This window comes from Chelonoidis abingdonii, chromosome 11 (assembly GCF_003597395.2).
Source record: "Chelonoidis abingdonii isolate Lonesome George chromosome 11, CheloAbing_2.0, whole genome shotgun sequence".
Taxonomy (NCBI): domain Eukaryota; kingdom Metazoa; phylum Chordata; order Testudines; family Testudinidae; genus Chelonoidis; species Chelonoidis abingdonii.
In genome coordinates this window covers 21,896,882-21,907,760 of record NC_133779.1, presented here as the reverse complement: position 1 = coordinate 21,907,760, position 10,879 = coordinate 21,896,882, and the positions used below count along the sequence as shown (strand labels likewise).

Sequence of the window (10,879 nt, the reverse complement as noted above, 5' to 3'; positions counted from 1 at the left end):
TGTTGCTGAGCTTGTCCACTCCAGCGGGGGAGGGGGGGTGCACTGTGTGAAAGAACCAGCCAGCTTGGCCCCCCAGGTTGGAAAACCCCCTTCCCCCCACAGAAGCCCACCCAATCCAACCTGCTAACCAGCAAAGGAGGCTGATGGGGGGGGGGGTTAAAAAGGGGGGGCTAATTTGGGCATGACCCCATGACCCCAGGGTTTCCCGGCAACCCCCCCCGCGGCGAGTGAAGGGCGCGGAGCCGACGGTTCTTTTCGGTGGCTTTATTGAACAGCTCGGGGGGGGGAGGAGAGGAGAGCGAGTTTGTGGGGAGGTGATTTTCTGGCCCCCCCAGCCACGTTCCCGGGGTGGGGCAGGGAGGGGAAGACACAGCAGCTTTTGCGTACGAGTTTGGTTCTTTATTCTCTTTTAAATACTGTACAGTGAAAAATAAATAACCTCTCAACCGTCACAGCTCAATTCTCCCCCCCGGTACCCCTCCCCTCCTGGCAAAGCGACACAGGGGGGGGCACGCGCGGCTTTACCCTCTTTGCCCCCCCCCCTTGGTCTGCCACAGTGTACGAAAAAAAACACCTGCTGTGGTTGTATTGCGTGGAACCAAAAATCCACCCCGCGTTTCCCGCCTGTGGTACCTTCCGATTTTTAAGGGGGGGGGGAGATAAACGGTGCGTCGTTGGCCCCCCCCCCCCCTTTGCTGAAATTGTTGCGCGACCGAACTGGGCAGAAGGGAAAAGGACCGGAAAAAAAAAAAGGAAGGAGAGCGAGGCGCGTTCAGAAGGCACAAAAAAATCCTCGCTCCGGTTTTCCTGTCCTGGCTGGAACGGAGTCATCAAAAACAGACACAATTAGAGAGAATTTTTTTTTTTTTTTTACTGCCTGGGGGGGAGCTGCGCCCCCTGCCCCGGCACAAATCCGGTTGCCTGTCTCTTGATTGGTCGGCGCCTACCAAGCCGCGAGCGCTTGGCTGTCTTTGGCAAGCTGCCGCCAAGCTCGTTGAGGGAACGGTTCGTTAACGAGAGGTCAGCGGGCGCGCTGAACGAGGACGCAAGCAGGGCGGGCGAGGGTCGGCGAGGCGGGATGCGGCGGGCGCGGCGCTTACGTCAGCCCGTTCACCACGGCGGCCGGCTCCTCGCCGTTCTCCGACGGGCGGCTGGCCAGCTTGCCGGACGGCTCCGCCTGCAGGGGAAGGGAGAAGGTCTCAAGAGGGGCGTGGGAGAAGCCCTGCCCCCAGCCGGCAAGGCTCCGCCCACTGGCTCCGCCCACCGCCGTCGGGTCTGCCCCTACCTTCTGTCGCGGTGTGTCGTCTTCAGTGGATTTTTCCCGGGGCTCCTTCCGCGGGGCCCGCTGGCGGCTCTGGGACTCGGCCCGGGAGATGTAATCGGCCACGGTCACTGGAGAGGAGGGAGCGGGCGCTGGGTTGGGGACAGCTGCCGACACCCCCCCGACGCGCACGCGGCAAGGACAGAACACCAACAGGTGGGGATGGGAGCCCGGAGCCAGGTGACACTGGCTGCTGGGCTAAACCAGAGCAGCCTCAGGGCTGCTCCAAGGTGTGAGAGTTCAGGCCATGCCCCGATCGTCCCGGAAATGGGGCCCTGCTGCCAGCACCCAGCACAGGGAGGGGTCCCAGGGCAGCTCCCCCTCCGTCACACCCCACCCAGCAGCATTCTGTAGCAGAAGTGAGAGCTCGGCCCGGACCCGCCAGACCCCCTGTACCTGGCTGCCGGTCCCGGCTGATGGAGCCGTCCATGCGGTTACCGCGGTTACGGCGACGACGGCTCCGGTTGCGTCTCTGAGGCTTCGATTCGTCCTCTGGGAAAGCAGGGAGCAGAGATGGGGATGAACCCAGGAGTCCTGGCTCCCAGCCCCACTCCCCTCCCGGAGCTGGGGACAGAACCCGGGCGTCGGGGCTCCCAGCCCCCACCCCCACTCACCCACGCCGTTCTCGTTGACGGACATGTTGTCAGACTCGGCAGCACCGTCCATCATGGTGGCATCGTCGTCGGTGCGGCGGCGGCGGGAGCGGCGGCGCCGGTTGCTCACGGGCTGCGACTCGCTGCCGTCGGTGTCGGCCGTCTGGTCGGTCTCCGTGTTGTCCAGCAGGCTGTAGGGGTTGCTGTCTGGGTCCTTGAGCACTGGGCGGAGGGGGGGGAAGAAATGGACTTCAGCATGGAGAACCCAGGCGTCCGGGATCCCAACCCCACCCCCGACCGGACTCCCCTTCATTCTGAGTTAGGATGCTGGAACATGGCATCTGGTTATACGCCACTGAGATTCAGCCACCTCTGGGGTGGGGCATGGCAACCAGTTACACAGGCACCCCTCGCCCGGCGCTGAGATGGGGCCACTTCTGGGGCAGAGCGGCTGGTTATCCAGGGACCTGGTGCTGAGATGTGGCCACCTCTGGGGCGGGGCAGCTGGTGACACAGGGACCCCTTGCCCAGCGCTGAGATGCAGCTATCTCTGAGGTGGGGCACAGCTGCTATTTAACAGCAACACCTGGTCACCTGAACTGATGGAGGAGCTGTTGTACTTGCTGCTTCCGCCCCCTCGGGGCGCCGGGGCAGGACCCCGCCCTCGCCCCACCGCTGGGCGCCTTCGGCTGTCCTCGGGGCGCGGGTCTCGCTCGCCATCATCCCTCTTCTCTGACTCGGTCTCCGAGGCGTTGGACAGGTCTGAGTTGGTACCTGGGAGGGCAGAGAAGGGGGGCGCGTGAGCCACCGTTGGTGGGGGCTGATCTGTACTGTGGAGGGGATCCCCAAAGCTGTAGGAGGGGCAGGGCACACAATATCCCAGGAAATGCAGCCACCTCTGGGGTGTGGCCCGTCGGTCACCCCGCCCCCACCGTGAAGAAGGGGAGATTTTACCGTAGCCCGAGTTGGGTCCCCGGCGCCCACGGCCTCGCCCTCCGTAGCTGCCCCCGTACGTCCGCGTGCCGTGGAGGGAGGAGGAGGTGCTGTCGTCTGTGGCGTAGCCGCCCCGCTCCTTGTCGACCCGGCTGGAGAGGGGGCGGAAGCCCATGCCGATCTGCCGCAGCTGCTCGTCGATCTGCAGCCGCTCCAGGCGCAGCTGCTCCACCTCCTGGGGAACGGGGAGAATGGGAACCCATTAACTGTCGCACCCAGGCAGGGGGAACCGATTAGTGACTGCACTGCAAGGAGGGGGACCAATTAGCAGCTGCACCCATGCTGTCTTGGGGCAGGGAACCAATTAATATCTGCATCCATGCAGGACAGCAGGGGGAACCAATTAGCAGCTGTACCCATGCAGGGCAGCAGGGGGAACCAATCAGTGACTTCTCTGAAGAGGACCAATTAGCAATTGCACTGATGCAAGGCAGCAGGGGGAACCAATTGGTGACTGCACTGCAAGGGGGGACCAATTAGCAGCAGCACCCATGTTATCTTGGGGCAGGGAAGCCATTAATGGCTGCACTCATGCAGGCAGCAGGGGGAACCAATTAGGGCTGCCCCCAGGGATACCAATTAGCAATTGCAGCCTCAGGACAGGTTGGGGGGGGGGCGCGAAAGTGCAGCCTCAGAACAGGAAGGGGAAACAAAATCCGGTTGGGCGCACACAGCCCAGGAAAAGGGAAGGGTAGACCACGTGGCTGTGCAGGAAACCAGGAAAGCACAGGAAGCGGGGGAACCGATTAACGGTCACGCCCACGTGACACCCACATTGACCCCCTCCCCAGCCGATTCCCAGGCATGCACCCTCCGGCAGAGCGAGCGAGCTGGTTTGGAGCCCGGCCTCGGCAGAGCCGGATTTACCTGGAGGTACGCGAGGTGATATTCCAGGAGCGCCTGCGCGTTGCTGATGTTCTCCCGCGTGCCGACGAAGATGAATGGGACCATTCCCTAGGAGAGGGGAGATCCGGTCACGGCACGGCCGCCCTCTGGCTGCCCCCCATCCTTCCGGCTCCGATCCTCCCCCTCGCTTACCTCCTCTCGGGGGTTTTTCTTGTCGTTGTCCCCTTCCACCCGCACCCGCACCACTCCTGACTTGTCCACGATCTCCTGGATCACTTTGCCGTTCTTCCCGATCACTTTGCCTGGCGGGGCAAGCGGAGAGGTGAGCCCACAGAAACCCCAGCTCCCAAAGCGACAGGATACCCCACTTTGACCGGACCCACACCAGCTTCCCGGGATTTTCCACAACTTGCCCCGGCTCCTTACGGCCACTCCGACTGCCAGTGCGACGCCGACTTGAATTGTTCGAGGCCTTACGGGACATCGTGCTGGTGAATGCAAGGGGCCCCCCCAGACGCCATTGGACATCGGCGCCCTCCTCCGGTTGGCACCCTGAGCTTCTCGGGGCACACGTGGTCACTCCCATTCGTAGCCCGCATACTGCTTCAGCACAGTGCCGTGGTTGTGTGTCGGGGTCCCCATCACAAGGGAAGTCGCTCCTGTTCTCCAGGGGAGGCCCCACAAATGCCGGGCCCCCGGAGGGTCACTACAGAGCACGGTCGCAGCGGTGACACCTACCGACCAGGTTTCTCGGGACTTGAACTGAGTCTTCGGAGAACTCCAGGTAGCTCCGGGCCTGCTTGCACGCCTCGGGAGTCTGCGGGGACGAGACAACGGTCACGTAACGGAGCCAGGGAGAGAACCCCGGAGTCCTGGCTCCCAGCCCCGCCCCATCTCCTGGAGCCCCACTCAGCCCTCACCTCCCCGTAGATGCGGAAGGTGCAGGTCTCCTCGTCCAGCTCGATGGCGGTGACGCCTGGCACCTTCCGGGCCTGCTGGATGTTGGCGCCGTGGGTGCCGATGGCCAGCCCCATGAGGTCTTCGCGGACGGTGAACTCCTCCTGGAACGCCGAGGCCAGCTGCTTACTCGTCTGGGGAGAGAAAGAGCGCTGGGACGCAGAGCGGGGAGTCAACGGAGCGGCTGGGGGGAGCGCCGACCCCTGGCTCCGGTGTCACGTGACCCCCCCACCCCACGGAGCCCAGGTCAGGCAACCAGCTGGGCAATCACCAGGGAAGCCCTAGACGGGCCGTGTACAGCCCCCTACTCCCTGCCCCGCGGTGCCTGTGTGGCGAGAAAGCCAGAGGCGCGCTGCCCTGCGGCGCCTACCCCCACCCCCACTTCGGGTGCAGGCCGTCACCCAGACGCCTGGGTTCCTCACCTCCAAGTGTTTGTTGGCCTCCTCGTTCCGCGACATCAGCATGAGCTTGGTGCGGATGCTGCGCAGGTGCATGTCGCCCAGAAGTGACGCCCGCTTTACCGTGGATTCATTTGTCGACTGGGAAGGGGGGGGAGGAAGACGAGCGGTGTCGGAGATCAGCAGGCTAGCCTCCGCCTCCCGCCGGCCAGCAGAACTCGGGGGGGGGCGGGGGCTAGCCAGCCCTGATTACAGAAGCCGCAGTGACCAGACGGTCGCAGCAGGGCTTGAGAACCCCCCCACCCCAAGGGCCCCTGTCGGTTCCCTCCTGACTCCCAAGAACAGCCTGGGCAAGGCAAGCCAGCCGGGCAGCCTGAAACCAGGCCAGGCGTCGGGTCCACCCCAATCTCCGACGAGCGCTGCCCCCCGCCCGGCTACCTTCCGACTCACCAGGATGAAGAGCTCGCTGCTGGCAACGCTCAGGAAGATGCAGTTTGCCCCCACCGCCTTCTTGAATTCTTTATGCACGTTTTCGTTGGAGCACCTGAGCGGAGAGGGGACGGGGTGAGCAGAGGCAGGGGAAGCGGGAACCCACCCAAAACGATCTGTCCGGTCTGTGGCAAAGCCAGGAGTAGAACCCAGATCTCCAGAGTCCAGAACTGGATTGGCCAGTGGTTTGGGACTTTCCTTATTCGCAGGCGTAACTACGGTAGGATGATATCGGTCAGTTTCCCCACACTGCCACACCCCAAGTTAGAGGAGCCTCTGGGCTGCTCTAACTCGTGCTGGAGACTGGGCAGACCACAGTGCCCTTAAAGGCAGCCCTGGTCTCTGGCTCCTTCACCACGGAGGAAAAGCCAACCTAGCGACTTTTCTTCCGTCCAAGGCCACGGAGGTCCCCGCTGCAGGATCCCCGTCTCACTCACGCTTCCTTGAGGTCCTCCGGCACCGCGATGGTGTATTTGAAGAAGCTAGATTTGGTGGCCACTTTGTTGGGGTTGACGGGCCGGAGCCGCTCCAGCGTGACGATTTCGTTGTAGGTGGCGTCACAAGCTGCGTATTCAATGACGTAAAACTGAGGGGGGAGACAGAGAGATCGGGTGAGAGCCGGGGATTTGGGGTGGGGAGGAGAGATGGGCTGTGCCGTTCAGACGCAGGCGGGTGGGAGAGAGGTGGGACGACCAAGCGCAACGCGTCGTTTTCAGACGGAATTAGCCTGTGGACCTCACTGCCACTGGATAGGACTGAGGCCAAGCACTTACACGTAGGAGCCGGAGGGCGGCCATGCCGCTGCTTTGAGAGCCACGTGGAGCAGCCCCCGACCTTGCTCCCCAGCAGGAGCGGGGCAAACCCCACACCTGGGCTCGAGGGTCGGCTTAAAATGGGCCCACGAAGCGCCAGGAGCTGGCACAAAGGATTCTGGGACAGATGCAAGTGGTCGGGCGGTGTCGGGGGTGGCAGAAAAATCCTCAGGAACTTACATCTCCTTTCATCATCCGGACCCTCGCCAGCCACCAGCCGCACGGCTCGTGCTCATTGGCTCGGGAATAAACCTAGAGAGACAGGGATATGGTCAGCGGACAGCCAGTGAGGATAGCGGGCTCACAGTGGCACCCCTCCACCGCCCCCCCCGAAAAAGCACCCACCCTACCTCCACTTCGTCCCCTTCGGTAATCTCTTTATTGTAGTCGGCGGGCGGGGGGAGCCGTACGTCGCCGAAGGGGATCTGCCGCTCCGGCTGCCAGCTGTTAGGAGATACAAGACCGAGATCGGATTCGACTGTAGGTGGCGCCGCAGACTGGGAATAAGACACGGCAAGATGGGTGCGCGTTCCTGATCACACTGAAGAGACAGCACCAGGCCCCGGGCACCCACACGGCCGAAGACAGTCCCTGCCGTGGAGAGTTTGCCATCTATGCACACAAAGGAAGGATTGTTCCCCCTTCTGGAAAGTGGGGAGAAGACCCCAGAGTGCTTTAGAACTCCCCCTTCCGCCCTTGCCCCGGCAATTTTGGGATCCTTCCCTATGTCAATCGTGAGCTCTTTCTGATCGGTGTTCGGACAGCCTGCGAAACCGAGACGCTACCGCCGTACGACATCCGGCATGCGGCCACAAGATGGATTTTGCAACAGAAGGAGGGCACCAAACCCGGGGTAGGGATAAACTTTCCCTTCAGCTAAACCCAGCTTAACGTCCCTGCCACTTCGGCTCTCCGCCTCGCTGTTTGTTTTAACGATTCATTTATGTACGTTTGCAATTAGCTGCTCCCGGCGCGGACTCGGGACTCCAGTACCCAACGCAGCCCAGGGCTTTTTGCAACTCAGGTGGCATATTTCGGATGGAGACACGTTGAACGCCACCATGTATCTTCAGCACAAGACATTGCACCTTCTTGCTAGTCTGAATCTGGGTTCCCAGGGCTGGTGCTGTCTACACGCATTTGTAACCCCCCCGGGTTAGGAACTGTCCCAACCTGGGGCTCCAGCGTCTACACTGCGTTACGTGGGCCCCTGTCCAACCACCAATATCTCAGCATCATCCCAAAACACAGCTGCTCTAGCCCTTGGTTCATGGTGCAGGGTGAGAAGACTTGACTGCCCACTGAACTTAGACTCATAGAAGATCAGGGTTGGAAGGAACTTCAGGAGGGATCTAGTCCAACCCCCTGCTCAAAGCAGGACCCACTCCAACTAAATCATCCCAGCCAGGGCTTTGTCAAGCCTGACCTTAAAAACCTCTAAGGAAGGAGATTCCATCACCTCCCTTGGGAACCCATTCCACTGCTCCACCACCCTCCTAGGGAAATAGTGTTTCCTAATATCCAACCTGAACCTCCCCCACTGCAACTTGAGACCATCGCTCCTTGTTCTGTCATCTGCCACCACTGAGAACAGCCGAGCTCCATCCTCTTTGGAACCCCTTTCTGGTAGCTGAAAGCTGCAATCAAATCCCCCCTCACTCTTCTCTTCTGCAGACTAAATAATCCCAGTTCCCTCAGCCTCTCCTCATAAGTCATGTGCTCCAGCCCCCTGATCATTTTCGCTACCCTCTGCTGGACTCTCTCCAATTTGTCCACATCCCTTCTGTAGTGGGGGGCCCAAAACTGGACACAATACTCCAGGTGAGGCCTCACCAGTGCCGAACAGAGAGGAATAATCACGTCCCTCGAGCTGCTGGCAGCGCTCCTAACACAACCCAATATGCCATTAGCCTTCTTGGCAACAAGGGCACCCTGCTGACTCACATCCAGCTTCTCGTCCACTGTAACCCCCAGGTCCTTTTCTGCAGAATGGCTGCTTAGCCAGTCAGTCCCCAGCCTGTGTCAGTGCCTGGGATCCTTCTGTACTAAGTGCAGGACTCTGCACTTCTCCTTGTTGAACCTCATCAGGTTTCTTTTGGCCCAATCCTCCAATTTGTCTAGGTCACCCTGGACCCAATCCCGACCCTCCAGCGTATCCACCTCTCCCCCCAGCTTAGTGTCAGCCGCGAACTTGCTCAGGGAGCAATTAATCCCATCGTCCAGATCGTTAACGAAGATGCTGAACAAAACCGGCCCCCGGACCAGAAGTCGGCTTGTGGGATGTTTTTGGTGGACTCCCAGCGTGAGGTTGCATCTGCACTTCCAAGCAATAGAATCATAGAAGATCAGGGCTGGAAGGGACCTCAGGAGGTATCTACTCCAACCCCTGCTCAAAGAAGGACCAATCCCCAGACCCCTAAATGGCTCCTTCAAGGATTGAACTCACAACCCTGGGTTTAGCGAGCCAATGCTCAAACCACTGAGCTATCCCTCTCCCGAATACTTGAACCCTGGGGCCTGGCTTGACTCAGTCTGGGGCCGCCGGTCAGACCGATGCGTGTGCGTGTTTGGGAGTTGGAAACCAGAGGTCTTCAGCTGGGAACAGTTGTCGGGAGGCGGGGCAGCTACAGCTGTCTCGGCCGGGAAATTTCACCTGCTCAGCAACACTGCTAACCCCATAAGGACTCCGCAGCCAACCGAGGTATTTGAGAAATGGCGCGCGCTCAACGCTCAGTGGCCTGCTTGGATCTATGCGGCTCAGCCCCCTCCCCAGCTTAGCCAGAACCCCAGCCAAGAAGCAGAGGGAGCCGGATGGCCAGGTTCTATGAACTGGTGACAATGCTGTAATCTCCCCATCTAGGTTAATGACGCTGGGATTTGCCTGGTTAATTACACCACCATCTGAACGGGAGAACCTAACTACGGATCGCAGAGCGGCAGGCCGCAGAGCGCGTCTCCCGAAACGCCGGCCGCCGCTCCAGCTGGCAGTCCTTCAACGTTACTCGTTTTCACTGGTCGAGCCGAAATAGAGCCCCAGCGTGAACACGATGTCCTGAAATCAGCCAGGCAAGCGCAGAAATTCAAGGAAAACCTGCACCTGCCCAACCTGGGACAGCTAGGTTCAAGCCAACAGGCAGCGCCTCGAAGCTTTAAAAGGTGGAAAGGTGAATTGCCTGAGATCAGCTCTTGAAAGAGAGAAATCCACTCAGAAGCCGTGTAGGGACCGGTGTCTTTTACTTCTACGTCGGCTAAGAGAGACAGCCGGGGCCAGAAGCTGCTTTTAAAGCTGTTTGTTTGTGGCGTAAGTTGATTTAAACCCCATTTAGCCTGTTACTGGTTCAGCAACATTTTCAGTTCCCTGGTTCAAGAGCCACACATCAGGCAAAGTAGATAGAAACAGAGCAGTTGGACTCCTGATTAAACACCCATCTCCCCTGCACAGTTTGGGGCGGAGAACATTCTTTGCTTCCTGCCCTACCCACTTCCACCCCAGAGGTGGCCGCATCGCAGTGCCGGCGGAACAGATGGCACATCCCAGAGGTGGCCGCTTCTCAGGATTGGCCTGTCTGCCGTGCCATCTGTATTCGCAGCTACCTACCAAGCTGCGTTTAAGGGCTCTGAAATTCCTGGCTGCGGGATGGCAGGGTTTTAAAAACCAGGCCTTTCCTTTCCCACCGTGCACAGAGACGCTTGCCAACAAACACGCTCCTAATGACGCTGCTTCCTCCTAGTCGCTGCCGCCAGGAGACACAAACCCCAAACTGAAGGAACCCGGCTGGTCAGAAAGAGAAACGTTTAACGGGAGCGGCTGGGTACCTGTAGGGACGGCGCTTAGCACAAGGCGGCCCTGAGATCGCAGCCCTACCATCGACCCACATAATCCCGCCGTGCGGTAGAGTGACAGCTGCCAATCTGGAGGCATTCCCAGGGGCGGGCGGGTGGCTGGCTTATTAAGAGTGAGTCAGTTTCAGTCGCATGGCACACACAGCGGGAGCTAAATTTGGAAAAGCGGCAGCCTGCTAGTTATGCCAGGCCTCAAGGCCCCGTGTCAGATACCTTGAGTGCAGGAGCTTTATTTAGGGCTCTGAAGCGGGGACTGTGGCATCCCGGCATTTTCACCCTGCAGCAGCTCCAGCGGGGTCGGGTGAGGTGCCCATCGGCCCTACAGCCGCCCACTAACAACCCTCCCACCACAGAACGGCGTAGGGCTGAAAGTTACAATCCATTCGCTTGCACGAGAAAAGCAACAGCTTGCCCCGCAAGCGGCGCGCCGAAGTCCCGCGCACGCCCGTCCCGCTAACGATCTCAGTAGATGATTGGTTACCTCCAGCCTGCCGCTGAGGGGAAGTGGCAGCAGGCATCGCGCCACTTTTTGAATTTTCGAGAAACCCTCAGGCCCCCCCACCTCTCCTTTACCATCACCCAACCCTCCCTCCCTCCTTGTCCCCTGACCGCCCCCTCCCGGGACCC

General features: G+C 60.4%; 1 protein-coding gene across 2 annotated transcripts in view; it reads right to left on the bottom strand.

The window, feature by feature from the left end:
* Positions 1-384: 384 nt before the first annotated feature.
* Positions 385-10,879, bottom strand: part of FXR2 (FMR1 autosomal homolog 2) — an 11,942-nt gene continuing 1,447 nt past the window's right edge. The window contains exons 2-16 of one of the 2 annotated variants that reach the window (XM_075070368.1): positions 6,760-6,853; positions 6,590-6,661; positions 6,035-6,183; positions 5,559-5,652; positions 5,133-5,249; positions 4,674-4,862; positions 4,492-4,570; positions 3,946-4,055; positions 3,775-3,861; positions 2,869-3,082; positions 2,509-2,688; positions 1,936-2,136; positions 1,718-1,813; positions 1,286-1,392; positions 385-1,177 (exon numbers count right to left, since the gene is read on the bottom strand). In XM_075070368.1, coding sequence (XP_074926469.1) covers positions 1,097-1,177; positions 1,286-1,392; positions 1,718-1,813; positions 1,936-2,136; positions 2,509-2,688; positions 2,869-3,082; positions 3,775-3,861; positions 3,946-4,055; positions 4,492-4,570; positions 4,674-4,862; positions 5,133-5,249; positions 5,559-5,652; positions 6,035-6,183; positions 6,590-6,661; positions 6,760-6,853 — 1,870 coding nt within the window. In that variant the 3' untranslated portion in view covers positions 385-1,096. The remainder of the gene's footprint in view (positions 1,178-1,285; positions 1,393-1,717; positions 1,814-1,935; positions 2,137-2,508; positions 2,689-2,868; positions 3,083-3,774; positions 3,862-3,945; positions 4,056-4,491; positions 4,571-4,673; positions 4,863-5,132; positions 5,250-5,558; positions 5,653-6,034; positions 6,184-6,589; positions 6,662-6,759; positions 6,854-10,879) is intronic. The other variant, XM_032786458.2, reaches the window with a different exon arrangement.